This window comes from Podarcis bocagei (assembly GCF_964188305.1).
Source record: "Podarcis bocagei genome assembly, chromosome: 2".
NCBI classification, from domain to species: Eukaryota; Metazoa; Chordata; class Lepidosauria; order Squamata; family Lacertidae; genus Podarcis; species Podarcis bocagei.
In genome coordinates this window covers 29,965,404-29,990,736 of record NC_138126.1, presented here as the reverse complement: position 1 = coordinate 29,990,736, position 25,333 = coordinate 29,965,404, and the positions used below count along the sequence as shown (strand labels likewise).

Here is a 25,333-nt window from a genome sequence, read left to right as displayed (position 1 = left end):
GCATGGCCAATTCTGTTTTGATTGTTTCAGGATTTTAACATTGTCTAAGGAACGGTGTGAGGGGCAGAAATCAAAATAAAGAAGCCCATAGGTGGGAATTACAGCTGCCAGATGATTAGGTAATAATAACAAATGAATGATTCATCAACAATATTTATCTGCAGCTCCTGAAATTTATATCACAGAGGATACCCTGCAAAACACTGGAATTTTTAGAGTCACTGCCAGAGATCCTGAGGGAGCCCCTCTGAAGGTAATTCTCAATAACTCTTAGACTTCTATAGCTTAATCTTAATAAGGTGAGGTCTCAAATTACTTTTCCCCACCCATGTTCCTTAAATTGAATATTGGGGAAATGGACAAGGCTTCACCTCTGTTTGTCGTGTGTGACACAGACACAGAACTCTTGGCAATGTAGCACGGTGCTTAAGAACGTCAGTCTGGGACTGGGAAGACAACTCAACCATGGTCCTGGGCCAGTTGCTCTCCCTCTCTCCTTCTAACCTCCTTCACAGGATCGGTCGTATGCACTGACTTGAGCTTCTTTGAGGAGAGGCGGGTTATACATGTCTTAAATAAATAAATCCCACGGGCGCATCAAAATTGCCAACGTGAACAGCAGTGGTGCATATGGTGGGTTGGAGACCATGCCCTCCTGACACGGGTGTCACAGCTGCTTAGCTGGTTGGGACTGGGGCACTGTGGGGCAGGGTAGCAGCGAGGCACACAGGGTGCTGTTGTGTCCAGGTCCTGCTCACAGGTGTCCAGGGCCGTCTTTAGCATATGGGGTGCCAGGGTGCAAAAAACTGTCCAGCGCCTCCATTGGGGAGTTGGGGTAGGCGAAACTTGTTGAGCTTTTTTTAGGGGGGGGGAGCTCACAACTCTGAGGCTTGGGAGGGAAGCTGTGTGCCCTCCAGCCATATAGGTGGCAGGTGCACAACTCTCTCCAGTGTTTTGGCTGCACATCTGAGTTTCTGTGTAAGGATACGTGGTTGTTTGTATGGCTCCATTTGTGTAGACGGTGTTACTTCCCTCCACATACCACCTGGGCTGGGTAGACATGCTGGACCTGTTGCACCATTTGCACTTGCTGAACCTGTTGTTGCACTGGTAATTGCTGTACCACCTGGGTAGGCACGGCTGCTTGGCCAGCTACAAAAGTCTGTAAAGTCACTGTCGAACCTGTGTCCGAACCAGTCTCTGATGTCTGCATTGTCGTTTCTGGGCTGAGGGGGGCTGCTGGGGCACTGCCACTGCTCTGGCTGCTGGTTGTGGTGGTGGTTGTGGGCGAGGCTGAGGCACCGCAGGGTGAGGAGGAGGAGGACGGGGGTGAGGAGGAGCTGCGGTGGGAGGAGAAGGAGGCGGCGGTGGAGTCGGAGCGGAGCCATTGTTGTTGGTGGGTAACAGTCACCAGGACTATGGTGACTATGGCCTGCATGCCTCGTGTGAGCAGTGTGTGTGCGCTGGGCAAGCCCCTCGACGGCCTGCCAATCCCAGGTGTGCAGGAGGACAGAGCCAGCTGCCTCAGCGCCCACAGCAGAAAAGCCTGTGGCGCTCCGACAGGCTGTGATCCGCTCGGCAGTGGCTGTCGACTGGCTTGGCTCTTCAATCTCCGGACTCCAAATCTTGGCCCCAGACTCTCGGCCTGGCACCCCTGAGAGCCCAGCGCCTGGGTGCCCCACACCCCTAGTGCCTATGGGTAAGCCAGCCCTGTAGGTGTCCCACGGGCGCCTGGTTGACAACCGCAATAACATTCGCACTGCATTGCAGGCCCACCAGGCATGAAGAAATGTAATTCCTTTAAAAAAAAAAATTGCTTGTGTTTCTTGCTGCTCCTTAGGCCAATTCTCCCATAGAGAGAGAGGGAGAGGGAGAGGGAGAGACAGGGCTGAGCAACATACTGCAATACTGGGTGGTTTAAAGTGCAGAATGGAACTGGCGGTCCGGGGGAAAGAGAAGACAGCTTGCCCTGGCTCCTGACCTGAGATTTCTCCCCTTCCTCCATGTTCTCCAAAAGAAGAATTTTAGGTTCTCCCCTAAAATTTTGGGCCACATATTGTGCCTTGGCAGCCCCACATTTTGGGGCTACTTTACTAGGAGATTCATTTCAAAAATAAAATAAAATAATTAGTCATCTCCATGAGGAGTAATTATATAGCAAGGAACGATACTTTAGCAATACCTGTAATTAAGGAAGAGTTTGGATTTTAATTATAAACTGCCATCTTCTGTGGTTGATAATTCAGCTATGAAACAAACTTTAAACACAAGCAAGGCATTTTTCAAGGTATGGAACAGGCCATCAGCTTTATTTATGATTATAGCTTGTTCCCTTGGTTGTTTTCTTTTAAAAAAAACAAAAAACCTTTGGGGAAATTCATGCTAAGTTTTTCAAATGCTAGCCTAGAATATATATATTATTAAAGAATGTATGTAATGTATTTTTAAGAATACATTATTCAAAACTGTGGATGTTCCGCTAATGAGCATGACTCCCTCAGGTCTACTTTTGCTCTTGTTTTATGACATTATAGCACCAGTGGGAATTGTACAACTCCAGCCCAGATTGAATGTTGTTACCTTCTTCAATGCAAAAAATAAAAATAAAGATATCCAGCCTCAGGTCATAGACCCATTCCCCTTGAACAAACGGATCCCACATGATAGATCAGTCCTTGTGAAGTGGAATTTAGCATTGTCTTTGGGCAGCTGGGTTTTATTTCAGTGGCGTTGTTACTAGAAATGGGGCAGATCTGTCCATTTTGTTTTCTCCCAGTTTCTCATTTTTCAGTTCTTCACATTTCCACCTCAGTTTGAGAGCTATGTAAGAAACATCAATTTATTTTAAAACAAACAAACAATTGTTGTTGTTTAGCCATTTAGTCGTGTCCAACTCTTCGTGACCCCATGGACCAGAGCACGCCAGGCACTCCTGTCTTCCACTGCCTCCCACAGTTTAGTCAAACTCATGCTGGTAGCTTCGAAAACACTGTCCAACCATCTCCTCCTCTGTCGTCCCCTTCTCCTTGTGCCCTCCATCTTTCCCAACATCAGGGTCTTTTCCAGGGAGTCTTCTCTTCTCATGAGGTGGCCAAAGTATTGGAGCCTCAGCTTCAGGGTCTGTCCTTCCAGTGAGCACTCAGGGATGATTTCCTTCAGAATGGATAGCTTTGATCTTCTTGCAGTCCATGGGACTCCCAAGAGTCTCCTCCAGCACCATAATTCAAAAGCATCAATTCTTCGGTGATCAGCCTTCTTTATGGTCCAGCTCTCACTTCCATACATCACTACTGGGAAAACTATAGCTTTTACTATACGGACCTTTGTTGGCAAGGTGATGTCTCTGCTTTTTAAGATGCTGTCTAGGTTTGTCATTGCTTTCCTCCCAAGAAGCAGGCGTCTTTTAATTTCGTGGCTGCTGTCACCATCTGCAGTGATCATGGAGCCCAAGAAAGTAAAATCTCTCACTGCCTCCATTTCTTCCCCTTCTATTTGCCAGGAGGTGATGGGACCAGTGGCCATGATCTTCGTTTTGTTTTTTTTTATTTTGAGCTTCAGACCATATTTTGCCCTCTCCTCTTTCACCCTCTTTAAAAGGTTCTACAAACAAACAAACAATTTTAACAAGTGGGACCGGCAGCAAAAGGTTGCAGAGAAGTGTTCCTGTTCAGTGTGCCAGCCAAACAGCCATGCCCTTTCAGAGGGTGCACCATTAGTGGGTTTCCCAATTCTGTTTTTCAGTTCTGGCTTCTGGGGTTTGTTTCATTTTGTTTGCTTGCCCCCCCCCTCAAGAGTTGTTTGCATTTCTGCAAACATCCCCAAGCATGCTGATACCTCCTGCTCGTTTCTCAGTGGCTCCATTTTGTGTTTGCTACTGGTGTAATTATCCAGTATAGCTAGTTGCATACTGTATATCAGAAGCACAGGCACAATGTGGATTTGGGGGAGTTAAAATGTGCTGTTAAAGTGTGGATTTGTGGAGAAAGTGGCTTTTACAAAGGATGCTGAAAAACAGAGGGTGCAAGAGCACGTTTTCCAAATGTAGGATGGTGTCAGGCTTCGAGGACTCAGCTTCCTCTGCCCCTTTGGCCATAGACAAGCAGGACAAAGCGAAAACAGTCGCTTACTATTTAAAGAGTCTTTGATGATAACAGCAAAAGAACAAAGCAGCCATTCTCGGAATGACGGTGTTCCCAGTTAAGGTTTCCACCCACTTCCCCCCTAGTCACTTCCGTGCCTTGCAACCTGATCTCGAAACCACCTTGCTTTCTGGGCTACCACCTTATCTGCTCGTCATGACCTTGGACTGGGCAGATGTAGACTTTCAAGCAAAAAAGAGAGTCAGTTAACTCTCTCTCTCTCTCTCCCAGTTCTTCTTCTCCTAGCTGTTCACCCCTCAGTTCGTCCCAACTTTTGTCTTCAGAACTGTGCCCCTCTGCAAACCACTGTTCCAAATTTATACTGTCCCACTGTTCCTGGGCAGCTTCAGGATCCTGGTCAGGAGCAGGGGGAGGGGGAGGCTCCCACCATTCCTCATCAGAGCAGTACTCCTCAGCCTGGTTTCTAACAAATTGTGATAAACCACACACACTGGCTTTGCCCAGCTTGAATAACAGGCATGGAGACATAGAAAAAATGTGAAAGTATGAGCCAGTGTTGTTTTCTGGTCTTGCGGCAACCATTTCTCCTGTTAAAAAGATAAGCCTCTCTTGAAATGGCACAGCAAGCTCTGTCAGTGCATACGATTCCTGAACATTCATACCCTCCTTAAGACTCGATCCTGGAAATTCGAGAACTACTACAGCAGAACAAAGGTGGTGGTGGTGAGTTGCAAACCATATCCTTGGGTTTTAAAGGCAAATTAGCCACCAGGCGGCAGATTAGTTCACGATGTTACTGATCACAGCAGAAATGCCTTTGCTAATTTTTCTGTGGAGTTACCATTTTCAGAGACGGAGCTGTGCGCCTTTAGTGCCTCAAATGTCAATGGCCTACTAATCTACTTTTAGAAGTATCTGCACATTATTATTTTTGTTTATGTCCCTGGATGACCTTATCAAATCTCACAGCGCTGAGATAACACACTGGTTGTATTCAGCCAAGCCCCACACAGAGTAGACCATTGAAACCAATGTACTTCAGTTAGTCATGTCCATTCACTTCAGTGGTTCTACTTTAGGGGAAAGACTTGTGTTGACAATTAAGCGCTTTTTGCCCTGGCCCTGTTTCCAACGGCCAAATCCTGGCTATGTCCGGGAATTTCCAGACATATGGCAAAATTAGGTGGTAATACTGTATCTGAAACATAATCCAGATAAATTCAGGCACTTTTAAATCTCACAGATTTCAGTGAGAGGTAATTAACATGTTTGCTCTCTCATTGAAAACATTTGGATTGAAATCACTTGGATTGAAAAGTTGCTTTCAATCCTTAATGTGTCCTTAATGACTTAAAAAAATCTCCAGGGAGCAACAGCCTGTCCATCTGCTGATAATAAAGTCAAGCCAATTGCTCTAATACAGAGGCTATTTGTGTTCTCACTTGCTGGCTGTGATGGTTCCAAAAACTCAAGCAGAAAACTTCCTTATTCCTCCAGCTGACTTCCAGTCTTTCTGTTGCCTAGTAACCATGTGAGTCCTTTTGTAAACAGAAGTATATCAGACTGTAACAAGCCATCAGCCACACTTTGTTTGTGCGGGGGGGGGGGGGGGAGAGAAAGCTTTTGTGACATAACTCTTCTCTTTCACATTAAAAGAAAGCCAATCTGTATGAATTTGCACAATGGTCTTAGGGGACAGCAGTTGGTCTTTGGCGATGGCATTGAAATAGTGGGCACACGAGTGGCCCAAGCCATTTTGCTGCCTGAGGCGAAGGACAAGGCATTCCCCACTCCGTGCACAAATTCTGACTAGGCTGGTAACTGAATCATCCTTAAGCACTGGTGATGGAACAAAGCCCCACCTCCACACCCTAGGGAAGGAATGTAGACTGCATGGCCCACATTTCTAGCCACTTTCTGCTCCTCAGAATTTTCCACCTGAGGCAGCTACCTCACTTTGCCTCATGGAAGGGCTGGCCGTGAGTGGAAACCTGGTGGAACTGAGAGAACCTGTGGGACATGGTTATTATTATGTACTGAAGTTCTCACCCTGGGCCAGCAGGGGGATACTGTAGATAGTTTTCACTCAGGTCCACATATGCAAATAAGGGATTGAAAGTGACGTTCAGTGATTGGATAGTTACAGAAAGTTGCTGCTGTTGCGTTGTAGTGGAGCTCTATATAAGCAGGCTGGCTGAACCCTTCAGTTCACTTCTGTGAATAAACAAGAGCTGTTTGAAGAATCGCTGTGTCATCTGATACGTTCACCCACAACTTAACAGTTATCTCCAGCTATAAACTCTATAAGGACAAGGAAGGATATACCAGAAGTACTCTGTGTGTCAAGAAGGAAGGCGTTAAGTCCAGCAAGCCAGAGACTCCTCTCAAGGGGCAGACTCCTCCAAAGAATCATTGCGGGTGATGATGCTATTGTCCCCCTGATGTAAATCAGAACTGGATCTTTAGGGAGTTTACAGAAGGATTTCTTCTTCTCTCCCCCTGTGCCACATCCCACAGGCCCCCTCCCGCCACTCTCCAGAGAGGCTTATAGGAGCAAGGGAATAGAGGGGATGTGGAAATTTCCTTCATTTGACTTACTATAGGATTTAAATCAAAATCAGAAAGTAATACAAGGAGCCGGTGACAACCAAAAGCAAATTCAGCCACCCTCAAGAAAAGCCAGTCAGAAAATAAATGTTGCTTTATGAGGGGAGAGGGGAATAACAGTTCAATAGATTTATATAGATTGTATAGAGATCTCTTCTACTATTGATACTATCCTGTGGGTTCACTTGCATAGGGATGGACTGGGCATTCAAACACAGCAATACTTCTAATATATCAGATTATTCTTTGCTATCATTGTTTTCCAACCTCTGACATTTTGCATGAACCGTAACATTTTAAAAATTGATGCCACCCTTTCCTACTAGTTCTCTATCGAGATCTCACCGAACCTCACAGTATTCAAGATTGATGGTGCAGGGACAATTTCTACGACAGAGACCTTCAGATCTGCACACAGGGAAAAGAGGTAAGCAGATATCTATTTTGTGGTTTTATTTTGTTCAGAAGTGGAGAAAATCCCAACTGTTTTTCATTTAAAATTATTTCCCGCATGTGGTTGCTTGTGGGGGTAACAAACACTGCAAGAGCATTTGGAGGAAGGAAGGAAGGAAGGAAGGAAGGAAGGAAGGAAGGAAGTCAGCTTTTCCTGTGACATGAGGAAGGACAGTACAAGTTTTGATTTTTCTTTAGCAACATGCTGTTCCATTTTATTATTTGTGCATTATGTGTATCATCTGACCCGTCTACTGCGATTATTAAGTTTGCAGAGGACACCACCATAATGGGTTTAATAACAGGTGGAGGTGAATCAGCATATAGAGGGGAGGTCCAAAAAATATCTACATGGTGCCTAGGGAACAACTTGCACCTTAATATCAGCAAGACAAAGGAGATGGTGTCGGACTTTCGGAGGAAGAGAGGAGAACTAGCCCCATTGTACATCGGAGAGGGCTGTGTGGAGAGAGTCTCTTCCTTTAAATTCCTAGGAGTTTATCTCAGTGAAGACCTTACTTGGAAAATCAATACAACCCAAGTGGTTAAGAAAGCCCAACAGAGACTCCATCTCCTCAGAGCACTGCGAAAGAATGATGTCAATCAACATCTGATGATCTCCTTCTACTGATCCACAATAGAAATTGTCCTTTCATACTGCATCACGGTGTGGTACGCTGCTTTGACATCAACCGATAGGAAGTGCCTACAGAGGGTGGTGAATACAGCACATGATATTATGGGCTGTCCCATGAATCTGCTGCATAAAATAGCAGAAGAACGTTGCCTCAGGAGAGTGAGGGAAATTCTCAGGGATGATTCACACCCTGGCCGGCACTTTCTTGATCTCCTGCCCTCAGGCAGAAGATATAGAAACATGATTAGTCGCACCAACTGGGTAAAAAACAGCTTCTATCGGTGGGCTGTTAGGCTGCTGAATGAAAAGATAACAACAGGGCAACTGACTTTCGGGTTTGGTGTGTGTTAGTAAATGAGGGGAATTAAGACTAAGAGAGCTGAGTGAGGGGTGCTCATGTAATCTCCCTGTATACAAGTTGTACAAGTGACAATAAAGTATTTCAATTTTTCTGGGCCCTACGATGAAGCACAGGGCAGTGCATAAAATATCATAAAAACAATAAAGTAACGCTGGCATCAATTAAAACAATTCAAAACATAAAGCAATGTCAACTGGGCACAATAACTACACTTTGTGGTTCGAGGACCCGACCCCCGCGAAGTGAAATGAAGACACAAGGACACGTGATATAAGGTTGATGGGCTAGAAAAGGCCACAACTTTATTGATTACAGCAATGAAAAGGTATTGGCTTAGGCATTGGATCGAAACAAGTGGGTTTATTCACCAGTAGGTGGAGCCTGTTGATGCTAATCCAACTATAGGCTCACCCCTGCTGTCACCGAGGGTCGTGCCATGGCCTCCCGCCAAGCAGGCATCGGACGGAATACACGACCCCCAGATTCCTTTAACGGAATACCCCTAAAAATTGAAGGCATAGGCGATGGCCACACCTAGCACTTCGACACACCACAACACATTATTCCAATGCCTAACCTACCCACCAATACCACAAAAGTTGTGACAATTGCTACAAGGTAGGCGAAAAAACCAAAAAGCCTAATGCCAAATGGAAAAACTCCTACCAGGCCCCCCGGACAACCAGGGCGACCAACCTAAGGTCCATAGCAAGGCCAATGACCTAAGCCCTAACTAAAAGGGAGTGGAGGGTGGGTGACTTGCGACGGGGCGATGATGAGGAATGAGGCCAGGGAGAGGCTGGCGCTGCAGCAAAAGGCTGCTGAACACGCCCCCTCCGCGGCACCTGGTTGGGTGGCCACCGGGGGGGCGTGAGCGCCAGCCAGGTGAGCTGGAGGCAGGGGGCCACGCCCCCTGCTGGGCGGTGCTCGGGCTCCCGACCACAACCACTCCCCTCTCTTTCAGGGAGGAGAGGCTTTGCTTCCACTGGTGGAGGCAGGTGTGCCCCTGAATACCAGTTGGTGGGAATTGGTGAGAGTGGTGAGAGTCCTGTTGAACTCAGGTCCTGCTTGTGGGCTTCCCTTGGTGGCATTTTCTGGTTGGCCACTGTGAGAACAAGATGCTGAACTAGATAGATTGCCTGATCAAGAAGAGGATTTCCGGTGAGAAGAGGTGGTCAGTGGGTAGAAGTCTCTTTTTTTTAAAAAAATAAAAATTTAGCAAGTGACTTTTTCCTCAAGTCACCACTGATCCTATCATTACAACCAACTCCCACAGCATTCATTTTTTAAAAAAAAGCTTTTATTTATACTTTTCAAGTTTATACATTTCATTAGTTTTATAATCAATTTAACATTTCAAAGAATTGACTTCCCTCCCCCTCTTTCTGTAGTCCCTTAAATTTATTTTTTTAACTCTTCTGCATATCCAAATTCATTTAATTTGCTCATTTAATTATCTACTTTAAATATATACTCTTATGAAACTGCAGGTTATTACAATAATCCTGCCAATGTTTTTATCTGTTTGTAAGTTATCTGTAAATATTCAATAAACCATTTCCATTCTTTTATATAAAAAAGTTTATCTTGATTTCTTATTCTTCCAGTAAGTTTCGCCATTTCTGCATATTCCGTAAGTTTTTGTATCCGTTCTTCCTTTGCTGGGACTTCTGCTTCTTTTCACTTTTGGGCAAGTAGTATTCTTGCTGCTGTAGTAGCATACATAAATAAATTTCTATACAATTTAGGTAGTTCTGCCCCTATAATTCCCCAAAGAAAAGCTTCTGGTTTTTTTTTTTTTTAAAGTTATTTTGAACCTCCTTTTCAATTCATTGTATATCATAGCCTTCCTGTGACTCATAAGGAGTAACAAAACAACAGGTGTGTCAAATCATTACATCACCCGCTTCCTGACCCTTTCAGTGTGGAAGTTCCACATCATGTGGTCGTATCACGTGACGTCGCCCCACAGTTTAGTCAAGGACGTAAATCAGGGTGAGTTGGGAAGCAAAACTAAGGGAACAAAAACATTTTGATTTCTGCCCAAAGCTTAGAAGAACAGTTGATTCATGTGTGTATGCAAAAATAAATTTAAATTAGGCATTTGAAAATGACAGGATGGAAAAAACTAGTATTGCTATTAATAGATTTCTTGCTTATTGCAGGGTTTGTTTGTTTTTGTTCATAAGCTTAAAAGACCTTCAGCTTTTAGCTCTGTATCTATCCTTCTGGTGGGATTCAGGATGTGCCTGAATTCAGAGGGGGGCGGAGGGAGCCTGGGATGTCTAATTAATTCTAGCTACCTCAATGCTGACCTCACCAGCCCTTGCAGGATGCAACAGGGTTATAGCTGTATGTTAATAAGGCTGAACTACATTAATTAGTCATTTCCCTCTACCTGCATATTAATACCGCCTGGTGTTGTTTAAAAATAGAAGGTGTGTCTTTTTTAATCAGAGCATTTCTTACTTGGATGACTTGGAAATGCATGAACATGTCTAGGGAAAGTATGCATAGCTCCCCTCTTGCTCCCTCCTCTTTGTCAAGTGGAAGAGAGGCTGTTACCCAAATGAGATCTGGAAAGCTCTTCATCATATTCCCAGAGAGACTGCAGAGCTTTCTGCTCATCCAGAAGAAACTTTCTGATCTAATTATTCACTTTCCAATTACAGGCACTCATTGTTTATCATTCTAGTTTTACTCCAGCAGGCTAAAGTGACAATTGAAGCCACCACTTGCTGTACCTTTCAAAGCTGAAACAAAATATTGCGAGAGACAAAGTTTCTACTCTGGAGAGTTTTTCAATTAGATGTGATTTAACTAGCTAAGACAGACAAAGAGAAGATAGAGAAATGGTACTATACAGAAGGAGCGGAAAGTTGCCCATGGACATATTCGGCTTTCTGTGTAGGTCATTTATTTAGAGGCTGTTTCTGCTGAATTTCTACAACACAATGCCCATGTTCAAACAGTCGTATCTTGGATTATTTGGCTTATTATTAGTAAAGAGGATGAGATAATTTCATGGGACCTGATTCAACTATCTGGTCCTACTAGCAGAAGCCTGAGCGAGGACTTACGCTAGCGCAACTGGGCTCCTCCCAGATGCTTAGAAAGCTGATTTGAGTTTTAACTTGTTTTAGTATTTTAGACTTTTGTATACACACATACAAAATGTGTATGTATTTTTGTGATTTTTTTTCTTTGTGATAATTTTATTGTTTAATCTCTTTCGTAAACTGTTTTGAGGTTTATTGTACAAACTGTTGGAGGAAAGCAAATACACTTCCTTCTCAAGATGATGATCTAGCCACTCTGCTTATGCTTGTAGTCTAAATTAACTCCAACCCTATAAGCTGAGCCATTTTGTCTACTGTTCTCTCCAGATAAGATGTCCTCTATTTCCTCTTTCCACTCATCCTGTAAATCGTTCCTGCATGAATAAAGCCTTTGAATTTCAATCTAATTCACACCAACTGCTAAGTCTGTTGATACAATCAAGTGGTGTATAAATTTTATGAGTATGAATATAACATATATAAAACCAAACCTCAGCAGATGAAATAGGGGCAGGGAAAACTAAGCGGTACTTGCGAACCACAGATGATAGAAAGCAGTAACCAGTAACTGAAAACTATGCAAACCATCAAACAAAAGCTCTTGGGTAAACCAGAAAACCTTCCCTTGGCCCCTGAAGTATATTGAATTCGAGATAGTAGGTAGAGTCGCAATCAGGGCAACATTCCTAGGGTAGAGTTACTCAGAAAGCTCCTTTCCTAGTGGCCACTTGCATCACCTCTGAGTACAGGAACACAGGAAGTTGCCTTATGCTGAGTCACACCATTGGTCCATCTCGTTCAGTATTGTCTTCACTGACTGGCTACGGCTCTCCAGGTTTTCAGACAGGGACATTACCAGGCCTATCTGGAGATACTACGGATTGAGCCTGGGACCTTCTGAATGCAACACAGCTCTTTTGCCACTAAGTCATGGTCCTTTCCAAAGCAAAGGCAGGGACATAGAATGGTGGACCTTAAGCTGTTTGGCAGGTTTATATGGGAAGAAGCCTTCTGAGCACCTGGCACCAATTTTTATTATTTTTATTTCTTACATGCCCTTCACCATAAAGTCCCAGGGTGAGTTACAACAATGCAACAAGCAATTATGAAAAGTGGTAAAACCTTTAAAATTATAACAGCCAACAAAACCTTACCACCCTGAATGGAACAGTATAAATTCATCAAAAGAGGTGGATTCCACAAAACCAAAGACCTTAAGAGTCTTCTGGCACCTTAAATCCCAATAAGCTTATTATGGCATGAACTTTCACGCAACACAGTCCATTTCATCAACTGCACGACTTACGATCCTAAATTGGCAAGACAGACACACGGAGAGGGGAGGGGAAGAGTAGAGAATGCAGAGAATTGAGGCCAGAGGAAATGAAATGTAAAAAGAGCAGAAAGTGACAGCTACCTGAAAGCAAAATAGTTACAGTAACCAATTAACAACGCAGCAGAGTGGCCAATTAACATGGTAGTGTTGGTGCTAATGCAAACAGCCTGGCATTAGTAAACTAATTAGCACATGTAGTGTGATTTAAAAAAACAGAACAGCACAGCAGCAATCTTGATGTAACCCACAGGTGACATAATTGAATTGCTTGATAAAGGTCAGTTACAGAGTGTCCTGGAAGATTGATAGGTGTTCCTGTTACTTTCTGGATACCCCCATTTCTGAGGTCAGAGAATGGTGTTGGGGTTATTTGGGCTGGGGGGAAAGCAGGATATCACTGCAGTAGGTAAATATATCATTTGCTTACAGCTATTCAGTAAAGGTGACTGTGGCTGATCCAGAAGGTCTCTCTGTGACTGGATATATCAAAGTGTTTCTTGTGGAAGTGAAGCACAGTGGGGACGTCTTTCTTAATTGCACGTAAGCATCCAAGGTAGTGCTTGGTTCTATAGGGTGTGTATATTGTGCTTGTGTATAATTGATAGACTTTTTAAGAGACCCTTGATGGTGGAATAAAGTCTCTAGAGCTTCTTGTAGGAACATAGTAGGACTGTGGGGCTGGGCTTGGAATGTAGGAACAGCTATCCATTTTCTGCTGTCTCACCTGTTGGAATAGGTGCTCATTTCCCCTAGTCCCAGTACAAAACCCAAAAGGTTTTGTAGATTTCAGAGACGTTACTAAAACTATTATAGCCAGACTAGGGATAAGAGTGGGGAAGATTTTATTATTATTACAGTTTCATTATGCTGCTTTCAAGATTATTTAAAAAGGAAAATGCACACAGGCACACACAGCTATCTTCCCTTCACAGCCATGGAAATATAAGTTCCTTATTGTCATGTATGGAAAACCATATCACCTTTTCTGCTTGGGAGAAGAGATTGTCTGAAACTCTGAAATAATAATAATAATTTTATTTTTTTTGTACCACACCCATCTCTCTCTTTCTCTTTCTCTCTCTCTCTCTCTCCCCCTCCCACCCCTGAAATCCTTCAGTTATTGATCTGTCCCCATCTAAGAGCCAGTGTGGTGTAGTGGTTAAGAGCAGTAGACTCGTAATCTGGGGAACGGGGTTCGCGTCTCCGCTCCTCCACATGCAGCTGCTGGGTGACCTTGGGCCAGTCACACTTCTCTGAAGTCTCTCAGCCTCACTCACCTCACAGAGTGTTTGTTGTGGGGGAGGAAGGGAAAGGAGAATGTTAGCCGCTTTGAGATTCCTTAGGGTAGTGATAAAGCGGGATATCAAATCCAAACTCTTCTAAGCTCCTTAAATAAGCGAAGTGGTACCTGAGAGTAGGAACTATAGGCCTGAGAGTCCCCAGTTCAAAACTTCCTCTGCCCAGTGCATAACTATTTCATCCTCATCTTCCTACCATCAATATGGGAATTATAAAGCTGCCACATCTTGGATAATTACTGTCATATCCACACTTGCTAAAGTGATGACTGAGACTGGGCTGGCTCAGTGAAAAAGATATGATCCGCTGCTGAGCTGTACATTGTAACTACTGTTTATAAGCTGTGTTGCCTTTCTAGTTTTTTCAGTATTGGGAAAGGCAGATTGACTCCTAGGACAGAAGACTCGGTTTCAATGGCTCTGGTGGACATTACTTTGGATGAAGAAATTCCCATTGGGATGACAGTTGGCAAGTGCCATGCTGTGGGAGAAGATCCAATGGATCCTATCACCTTTGTTCTTGATCCAAGCAATCCTTACTTCATGATTGACAAAGGTAAGCCATGACGGATGTGAATCCTGGCAAAACCCCACCCCTACCCTTAATGCTTTGTTTTTGATTGCAACCACAGGAGAAGAGGATAGCTCACTGTCAGTCTACATCATTCTCCTGGAACAGATGTTTTGGACTACAATTCCCATCAGCCCAAGCCGACTGTGCTGGCTAAGACTGATGGGAACTGTAGTCCAAAATATCTGGAGGGCACGAGACTGGCAAAAGCTAGCTTATGTGAAAAACAAAGGTAGCCAAGGTGTGTGGTGCATAAGGGGGAGGGGGATACCATTATTTCAGTGGGTGATGGCTTTAAGAGGACCAACCAAAATGTTGCAAAATATGAAGTTTGTATCTTCTACAAGGGGCAGCATATCCCATGGAATATGCAAAGAGACGCTTGGGATGTTACAGGGCAGGCACCAAGCATCAGCATCGTACCTTAGGCAGCTGCTGATACCCCAGTTGGAGGCCCACTGCCTATCCCTGGAGTCTCCTAGTCCTGTTTCTGCTCTACTTCCTCTAATACCAGGTCAGACCATCATTCTATGGTAGCTAAATATTGTCAACACTGAACGGCAGCTGCATTACAGGGCTTCAGGTAGGACTTTTTCGAGCCTTAACCTGAGGCCTTTGGGATGCCAAGGATGTGTTGTACCATGGAGCTATGGTCCTTCACCATTGCTGGTGCCCATTTGCTTTCAGGCTTCCCTAGACATCTGGTTGGCCACATTAAGAACAGGATGCTAGATTAGGTGGCCTTTGGGCTTGACACAGCAGGGCTCCCCCAATGTGCTTATAAGTTAAAATAGGAGTTTCTGAAAACTTAATGAATTCCAGAATAGAATACGCCAAGGAATTGTTAACTGGGAGAGAATTCTGCAACTGTAGGGCCACCACCAAGAAGGCCCCGCTCACGTGTTCATTAACGTAACCAATTTCAGTAGTGGGCACACAAGCAGAACATCAGGTGGAGGTCTTAGATTATGGGCAGGTTCATAGTTTAGTAAGCATTACTAAATGTTCCAGGCCAGGCCACAGATCATCATCAGCATCCTAACAACTATTTTGCAGCTCGTGGGACTCTACTAATTGATTCTAGACTGGACATGGAAGAGGCTGGATTTATCAGTGCTCAGTCATTCACTGTTGTGGCTTGCAGCAGTACCCGGAGGTGTGCAGGCATTCCTGTGATAGTGAATGTACATGGAATCAATGACAATGTGCCATTCTGTCATCAGTATGTATACAGGTGAGCTAGTGAGTCAAGAAATGGCAGCAAATGGATAGCTATGTTTTTCTCATAATATATTTTCCTTCACATAGATGTTCAAAATATATAAAGAAGCTCATTGACAACAATCGAACAAATGGGCCAAAGAAATACCCCATGCCAATGGAGCAAATGAAGGCCTGCCCCACCATATTCAGTCTGCCGCCAGGCAGCCCACACCTGCCTGCCTTCTTTCTGACAAGCAGTCCAGTTGGTGGCACTGCCTGTCAGGTTCCATTTCCTTAGTCTCAGGCTGCAAATGCACATTTTCCTTCTAGAACCAGTGGGGACTAAATTCTTGCTTTGTCCTACCTAGTTCACAAACAGTCTAGACCAGGCATAGGCAAAATCTGGCCCTCCAGATGTTTGGGACCACAATTCCCATCATCCCTAGCTAACAGGACCAGTGGTCAGGGAGGATGGGAATTGTAGTCCCAAACATCTGGAGGGCCGGAGTTTGCCTTTGCCTGGTCTAGACTGATTGCACACCCCCCCCCCTCTGAAAAGCACTTGTCAAGCTAGTTCTGAAAATAAAAGCTCATTGCAGATTGATGCTGTATTACCCCACAGTGAGCCTATTTGAAAACAGATGCATGCTGTCTCAGCAATGGGTGTATGGGTGTGTGTCTATACCTGACCAATGATGACGTGGGTAGGCATATACCACGATAGCAAGGGCAAGGTTTTGAAATGCATAATCTAATCAAGGGGAGGGTTTGTGGTGGTGCTGTGGGTTAAACCACAGAGCCTAGGACTTGCTGATCAGAAGGTTGGCGGTTCGAATCCCCGCAACGGGGTGAGCTCCTGTCGCTCAGACCCTGCTCCTGCCAACCTAGCAGTTCGAAAGCACGTCAAAGTGCAAGTAGATAAATAGGTACCGCTCCGGCGGGAAGGTAAACAGCATTTCTGTGCACTGCTCTGGTTCACCAGAAGTGGCTTAGTCATACTGGCCACATGACCCGGAAGCTGTACCCCGGCTCCCTCGGCCAATAAAGCGAGATGAGCGCCACAACCCCAGAGTCGGTCACGACTGGACCTAATGGTCAGGGGTCCCTTTACATTTACATCAAGTAACTGCACCCACCTGTCTCGACCGCAAGATCTGCAATCTTGTTGAGGATGTGTGTTGAGAGAAACTGATTTTTCGCTCTGCAAAATGGGAAGTGTGTAGGCAGCCTCAGTGTTGCCCTTGTAGAACTCAGCAGGCAGGAGGATAAGGGCAAAACTAGAATTACCGTACTCACCTCTTTCTGTCTCTGTCTTTGTCTCTGTCTCCACCTACTGTTGGTCTTCTTACCCACCCTGCAAGTCCCAGTGGGCACCAGCCGCAACTGGCCAGCACATACAGTGGTACCTTGGGTTAAGAACTTAATTCGTTCCGGAGGTCCGTTCTTAACCTGAAACTTTTCTTAACCTGAGGTACCACTTTAGCTAATGGGGTCTCCTGCTGCCGCCGCGCCGCCGCCACACGATTTCTGTTCTCATCCTGAAGCAAAGTTCTCAACCCGAGGTACTATTTCTGGGTTAGCGGAGTCTGTAACCTGAAGCGTCTGTAACGCGAGGTACCACTGTATTGTTTTAAGGAGACTTCAACCCACTTCCATTTATTCTGAAAATTTGTGAGTAGCACTGTAGTGCTTACGAGAGGGGGAAATCTTATTGGAATCCCCCTAAAAATGTGAGGGAAAAGTAGTCAGGTTAAGTCTTTTCTTTCTGTTGAATTGACTCTTACAAATATGTTTAAAAGAAGCATTCATGACAGTGCAGTTATAGGACTATAAAATAGGGTTCCATTATACTCCTGCCATGGTTGCACTTGAACTACTGGGTATAAAAAATTTCAGACGGTGTGGTGTAGTGGTTAAGAGCGGGAGTCTCATAATCTGGGGAACCGGGTTCGCGTCTCCGCTCCTCCACATGCAGCTGCTGGGTGACCTTGGGCCAGTCACACTTCTCTGAAGTCTCTCAGCCCCACTCACCTCACAGAGTGTTTGTTGTGGGGGAGGAAGGGAAAGGAGAATGTTAGCCGCTTTGAGACTCCTTAAAGGGAGTGAAAGGCGGGATATCAAATCCAAACTCTTCTTCTTCTTCTTCTTATAATCAGTATAAATCGCAGTGTGCCTTGCGAAGTTACAGATCCAGATTCTCCCAGTCTGAGCACCTTGTGGAACGTTATCTTAAAATGATAGGCACTATCATTAACGGCTTCTGATTTGATGGACACTGAGATCCAGCGCCGAGGGCCTTCTGGCGGTTCCCTCATTGCGAGAAGTGAGGCTACAGGGAACCAGACAGAGGGCCTTCTCGGTAGTGGCGCCCGCCCTGTGGAACGCCCTCCCATCAGATGTCAAAGAGATAAATAATTACCTGACATTCAGAAGACATCTTAAGGCAGCCCTGTTCAGGGAAGTTTTTAATATGTAACGCTGTACTGTTTTTAGCACTGATTGGGAGCCGCCCAGAGTGGCTGGGGAAACTCAGCCAGATGGGCGGGGTATAAATAATAAATTATTATTATTATTATTATTATTATTATTATTATTATTATTATTATTATTAAAGAAAACTGAGGTTGCTGGAACAAGCATGTCACATTTTGATGACTTCCTTTTAATCAGATATACCAGCAGAGAAGTTATTGCAATTAATACAGTGGTTGCTAATGTCAGATGTCACGATACGGACAGTCCCCCCGATGAACTCCATTATGAACCCAACAGTGGCCCGGTTGGTGCTGGAAAGCTGTTTGAACAAGTTCCAGGTGCTAAAAATGCCATTCGGGTGAGTAAATGAAGATGTGGGAGAAGATAAGTCAAGGACACAGGAGCTGAACAAGGGAGGATCCATCATAGCTCAGTGGCAGATTGCCTGCTTCGCATGCAGAACATCCCAGGTTAGATCCCTGGCATGTCCAGGTGAAAGAAGCCCATGGCAGGTCTGAAACTCTAGTCAGCCAGTCAGAACAGAATAAACCATATTGGGCTAGAGGGACAATTAGATTGATCTGATCTAAGGGAGCTCATGGATGCTACTGGACCTCCCAGGATAGCTGGGGAAAAGATTCCTTTAGTAAAATGCACAAACTTTAGTCTGGCAATGGTGGGGTTCTTCCCACCCCCCTTTTGCAGCAGAATCAAGCCAATTTCTGGTCTTAGCTTACTATTTTTGAATATTTTGTTTTTAACAGTTTTTATTGATAATCTTATTCTTTTTGTAAACCAGTTTGAGGTTTTATTACAATTAAGCATTATATAAATGTAATATTATAATAATCTAATATATTATAATAATATAATATAAGTATATTATAGAAATATAATATAATGTAAGTATATTATATAAGCATTTTTTTTAAGAAGACATCTGAAGGCAGACCAGTATTGGAAAGTTTTAAACATTTAATGTTTTATGATGTTTTTATATTCTGCTGGAAGCCACCCAGAGTGGCTGGGGAAACCCAGCCAAGTGGGCAGGGTATAAATAATAAAATTATTATTATTTGTTATGCAGCAACAAGCCTGGGTTTGCCACTGAGTGGCAAGTGGGAGCTAACGCCATTCCTGGCTGTCCATCACTGTCCGATAATATGCATAGTTTGAGCCACTCTAGCCTTCTTTTGGAGAAAGGGTGTTGTGTAAGAATAAGGTGATGATGAAGATGATGATATTTGCATTCACCCTTTTATTTTTTAGCAAACTGGCCTGTAATTACCAAGATCCCCCACGTTCCCCACCACCACCACCACCACCACCACGCTTTTTAAATAGCATTTCATTGCCATTTTCTAGTTGTCAGGTATGGAAGCTGATCTTAGGGACAAATACATACTTTTGTTACTGGATCAGCAATTTCACATGAGTTCTCTGGGAACTCTCAGGTGGATGCCATCAGGCCATCTGGACCTGGTGGTTTATACCCTGCATTCCAATCAAATGATTCTCAAGGCAGTTTACAAGTAACAGCTTGTGATAATAACACAAACTCCGTTCCGCATTCAAGCTCCCAAGATTCATACACGCGCACACACACAGACAACCCAGCAGTGTTTCATCCTCCAGGTGATGGGTAGGACCAGCACATACTTCCTTTCAGTTCTGCATTCCTATGGAAACTGGAGCCAAGTGTTCTTTCTAGCAGTCCTCCAAGTGTGAAATTGCCCCTGGTTGAGTCTTATCCATAGTTGCATCTGCATTTCTAACAGGAAAATTGAGATACTTTTAACTGTTAATTTGAAATATGCATGAGCTTCAATCTGCCTTTGATATTATGCTGCTTGGTTTAATTGTTCACTCTTGCTATGTTGGAAGGTAACACAATATTTGGACTATGAAGACCCACGGAATCTTGCAGTTGGCAGCACTCATGAAATGACTCTCTCTGTTTTTGATGATGCAATTCCATCACACACAGGTGAGAATTTTAATAAGAACCCAAGTGTTTCTTGGCATGCCATGCCTTTTGCTCTTCTGACCATGTCCTCCTTTGAGATTCTTGTGTGGGGAATCCATCTTTTCTCTATGTCTTCTTAGGGTCCCCCCCCAACTTGCCCCAACTTTAGGTTTGGAACCTTTGTTGTTGTTGTTTAGTTGTTTAGTCATGTCTGACTCTTTGTGACCCCATGGATCAGAGCACGCCAGGCACTCCTGTCTTCCACTGCCTCCCCCAGTTTGGTCAAACTCATGTTAGTAGCTTTGAGAACACTGTCCAACCATCTTGTCCTCTGTCGTCCCCTTCTCCTTGTGCCCTCCATCTTTTCCAACATCAGGGTCTTTTCCAGGGAGTCTTCTCTTCTCATGAGGTGGCCAAAGTATTGGAGTCTCAGCTTCACGATCTGTCCTTCCAGTGAGCACTCAGGGCTGATTTCCTTCAGAATGGAGAGGTTTGATCTTCTTGCAGTCCATGGGACTCTCAAGAGTCTCCTCCAGCACCATAATTCAAAAGCATCAATTCTTCAGCGATCAGCCTTCTTTATGGTCCAGCTCTCACTTCCATACATCACTACTGGGAAAACCATAGCTTTAACTGTACAGACCTTTGCCAGCAAGGTGATGTCCCTGCTTTTTAAGATGCTGTCTAGGTTTGTCATCACTTTTCTCACAAGGAGCAGGCATCTATTAATTTCGTGACTGCTGTCACCATCTGCAGTGATCATGGAGCCCAAGAAAGTAAAATCTCTCACTAGGACCATGAAATAGTAAGTGGCACTTTTGAGGCCCACTCTGCCTTGATTCTGGGAATGAAATACTGGCCATAGCTTAGTATTTATTTATCATGACACCTGGATCCCATATATTGTCCAAGGAGCTCAAAGTGGTATATATGGTTCTCCCTTCTCCATGTTATTCTTGCAACAACCCTTTGCAGCACAATGATTGGTTCATGGTCTCCCAGACAGTTTCGTGCTCCAGTTTGGATTGAATTATGGCATCCCAAGTCCTAGTCCAGCACTCTAACCAACACACTGGCTCCCTCTGACACAATGAAGACCTGGGCCTCTTGTTTCAATTTACTCTCCTGTTGGTTGTTTTCCTATTTGCTGTCAGCTGGGTGAATTCTCAGGTTAATACTTGGAAAATGCTGATCTGCTTGTTCTTTTATTAGTAACTGCTACGATAATTGTGGAAGTCTTACCTGTCAATGAATTTGGGCCGGCATTTAGTAAAGCAGATTATGCGTTTGTTGTTCCTGAAACAGCTGGAGGTACGTTACAATATTTGATTGTTCCTTTTTAAAATTAAGTAAAATATATTAACTGCTTTGCCTTATAAAAAAAGCTCAGAGAAGCATACGAATAAAGACACAACAAATAAAGCAAAACTTGAGCATAGCACGAGAGCTGCTGTACTAAACTTGAACCAGAAGCTCAAAATAAAGATAAATTAAGTCATAACATGGCAATGATCATTATACTGTGATAATTGTAACACTGTAATTATAAAATTATAAAAATTGCCGTTCTCTGTGTTAGTGTGTATGGTTTATTTTATTATTTTCTATTTCTTAAAAAGTATACTCTTATTGTTTCTTGCTTATTATTAGTCGCCTTTGGAACTTAAAATTACATTGAAGGCATGGAATAGAAATTATGGGAAGGAAGGAAGGAAAGAAAGAAGGAAGGAAGGTTGTCACCTGCTCATAAGTATCCATAATTATTCACACTTTTACTGGCCTTGACTTGAAATTTGAACTGGATACCGTTGCCATTAGTCATATTTCTCCACCTAGGCCACCAATATTGTCATCTTTGACTGGAAGTAGCTCTCCAAGGTCTCAGGCAAAGGTCTTTTCTTTCACCAGCTACTAAATTGTTGCTAGCGGGAGATGTGGGGGATCAAACTTAGAGCCTTCTGTTTGCAGAGTTTGTGACCTGTGTACCACTGAGCTATAGCAATGGGCATTGACTTGAATCAGTTGAGGGAGGGTGGAAATCAGGTAGGTGAAAATAAAAAAAAATACAGGAACATCACGATGCTATAACTTCCTTTATAGCAGTGCCCATAAAAAGGCCAAAAGAATGAGCTGCATTTATTTATTTTTTTGCATTAGTACAAAATTGCCTTGTATGGGGTCTTGGTAACTATATAATTTGAACACAATACAGCAATCTGAAATATTTAAAGTAATTTTCTCTGTTGAAGTTTGACACATACACGGATCCGCTGCTGACAGCAAAAGAAAAAGGCACACACACACACACACACACACACACACACACACACACACACACGAAATTAGTTTCCTTTTAACCACCACCTCCCCATCTTGTTTAAAAAGATCCGAAACAGCTTCATGATAAACGGAAAAGCTCAATCACATTGTGCCGGAAGCCACGAGGGAAATGCAATTCGCTTACAGTAGTTTTTCAAGGAGAAAAGTTGGCAGCCTTTCAGGAGCCCTCATAATGGCTCTATTTTAAACTCGAGCTTGAGAAGTGCTCAGGTTAGCTTTTTATGCTTTATTGAAAGGTTAATTTCATACCCACGTAAAAGTATTGGCTTTCTATTATGTTTAACAGAGTTACAATGTGGAAATGAGAGAAACTCTTAGTACAGTGGTACCTCGGGTTAAGAACTTAATTTGTTCTGGAGGTCCATTCTTAACCTGAAACTATTCTTAACCTGAGGTACCACTTTAGCTAATGGGGCCTCCTGCTGCTGCCGTGCCGCCGGAGCACAATTTCTGTTCTCATCCTGAAGCAAAGTTCTTAACCCGAGGTACTATTTCTGGGTTAGCAGAGTCTGTAACCTGAAGCATCTGTAACCCGAGGTACCACTGTATGTACTTGTGCAATATGAGCTGCATTTTAAACCCGCTGTTGTGTTTTTTTGAGGGGAAGGGCTCAGTGGGAGAGCACCTGCTTGGCATGTGGAAGAGTAATTCACCATCATCTCCAGGTAGAATGGGAAGAGGCCTCTGACTGAAGCCATGGACAGCTGCTGACAGTCAGTGTGTATACCGTACTCAATTAGGTGGACCCAGTGGCCTGATCCAGTATACAGTGGTACCTCGGGTTACATACACTTCAGGTTACATACTCTTCAGGTTACAGACTCCGCTAACCCAGAAATAGTATCTCGGGTTAAGAACTTTGCTTCAGGATGAGAACAGAAATTGTGCTCTGGCTGCGCGGCAGCAGTAGGAGGCCCCATTAGCTAAAGTGGTACCTCAGGTTAAGAGCAGTTTCAGGTTAAGAACGGACCTCCAGAACGAATTAAGTACTTAACCCGAGATACAACTGTAAGGCATATTCCTATGCTACACGCTTTGTTAGCAAAACCAAGGCCCAGTAGTGGACACCTTTTGTCTGACTGCAAAGGTTTCAGCTCAGGCTTCGTAGACATAAAAGGTAGTGGAAACATTTCTTTTTTCCTCCTCTTCTCCTTTGCCCACCCGTCACCCTTAAGTCCTGGGTCATTTTACAATTAAAACACAACATTATAGGCAGCTTCAAACAACTTACTATTCTAGAAATTAGGTGGGTGCTGAGGTGCATCTCTTTGACCTGGCTTTTGACGCTTGAGGTGTGTATTCAGCATTTGCCGAAAGCTATATAATTAATAATAATAATAATAATAATAATATATTTATACCCCACCCATCTGACTGGGCTTCCCCAGCCACTTTGGGTGGCTTCCAGTAAAATATTAAAATACAATAATTCACCACTTCCTGATTCCCTGTAACTTCGCTTCTCGCAATGAGGGAACTGCCAGAAGGCCCTCGGCAGTGGCCGGTCTGAGCGATGGTATACTGGGCCGAGGCTGTTTAGGGCTTTAAAGGTCAGCACCAACACTTTGAATTGTGCCCGGAAACATACTGGGAATTGTGCCCTTCAAACGTATGTAATGAAGGTACCAGATGCATCTCTGTGGGGAATGAGTTCCACAATTTGGGGATTACCACAGAGAATACCCTCTCCCTGAGCTTCTGAGGCTGGTGGAACAACCAAAATGGCCCCCTCTGCTGATCTTAACACCTTAGAGTGAAGGAGGTGATTTTTTAGGTTTTGGGGGCCTAAAACCTTTAGAGGTTGGAGCACTAATGTGAACACCTTGAATTGGGGCTGGAAATGAACTGGCAACTGGGGTAGCTGTTTTAAAACAGTTCACTAATAAACAGAACCACGTTAGCTAGTCACTACTTGGCGTCTGCTTGCTGCATTTACATGAACACTAGGCACGCTATTTCAGAAATCCCAAACAGTTTCAGGCTGGACTCATGTGGGTCTCGCCTATGGACCTCAGATTTTAATCGGTCAGCATCTCCTCCTGCCGTTGGTCTGGGCTCCTTTCAGTCTTATTATGTTCCATTGCTCTGAACATTTAAGAGGACACTGCGGGAAAAGGACAACGGTGGCAGCAACTTACTGAGATCTGATGCAGATGCTGCAAAGAGGTGGAGACCTATGTATGGGAGGTAGGATAGAAGCCAGGGGCCAGAGCGGAGCTGATACAAAACATTTTGCAGCTTGAAAGACAAGCTGGAATTCCTCCTCATTCCATGTATGAAAGCTGTTTCGGCTGACAACTGAATCGTACTTCAGCACTGCAGATGGGATAGCATCCTCCATGGCACCTGAGGAAGCAGAGCAGTTTAGGGAGGCCAGGACAGGCGACAAAGCATACGCAAATGTGTCCTCCAACAGAGGGTTTAGGAGGAAGAGCCAGGCAGCTGCTGGTCTGATGGTATGGCCAGAGCCAAATGCAACAGCCAAGGGTGGGGGGACAACTTAAGTCCATCTTTTACCCAAGCCATTGAATTTGAACCCACAGTTGCTTAATCCGACCTCAATTCCTGTTAGGGAATACAAATATTATCCTGGAAGTTCTTGTTTTGTGACATTTTAGGGCTATTTATTAAGCAGTACACTATATGCGGCCTAGGACCCACGTACCTACAGGACCGCCTCCCCTGGTATGCCCCGCGGAGGACCTTAAGGTCCACAAATGACAACATTTTGGAGGTCCCAGGTCACAAGGTCATTAGATTGGTCTCAACTAGGGCCAGGGCCTTTTCAGTACTGGCCCCGACTTGGTTGAACCCTCTGTCACAAGAGACTAGGGCCCTGTGGGACTTGACATCTTTCCGCAGGGCCTTGACATCTTTCTGCCTGGCCTTTGGTTTGGACTCAGTCTGACCTTTATGTTTCCCTCCCC

The 25,333-nt window shown here is 44.1% G+C and overlaps 1 protein-coding gene and 1 long non-coding RNA gene across 2 annotated transcripts in view; one reads left to right on the top strand and one right to left on the bottom strand.

Annotated features, from left to right (window-relative positions):
• The window catches only part of LOC308581583 (cadherin-related family member 3-like), a 44,721-nt gene that overhangs the window by 1,514 nt on the left and 17,874 nt on the right, over window positions 1-25,333 (top strand). Inside the window, exons 2-9 of the mRNA XM_081184210.1 lie at window positions 165-253; window positions 7,034-7,134; window positions 12,983-13,093; window positions 14,211-14,407; window positions 15,479-15,656; window positions 18,296-18,458; window positions 19,985-20,087; window positions 21,279-21,377. Of these exons, the coding sequence (XP_081040336.1) occupies window positions 14,266-14,407; window positions 15,479-15,656; window positions 18,296-18,458; window positions 19,985-20,087; window positions 21,279-21,377 (685 nt within the window). The 5' untranslated portion in view covers window positions 165-253; window positions 7,034-7,134; window positions 12,983-13,093; window positions 14,211-14,265. The remainder of the gene's footprint in view (window positions 1-164; window positions 254-7,033; window positions 7,135-12,982; window positions 13,094-14,210; window positions 14,408-15,478; window positions 15,657-18,295; window positions 18,459-19,984; window positions 20,088-21,278; window positions 21,378-25,333) is intronic.
• LOC308581776 lies at window positions 8,430-8,991 on the bottom strand. The gene is made up of 2 exons (XR_014005279.1): window positions 8,925-8,991; window positions 8,430-8,735 (listed from the first exon to the last, which is right to left on the bottom strand). It is a non-coding gene; the product is annotated as an uncharacterized lncRNA (long non-coding RNA).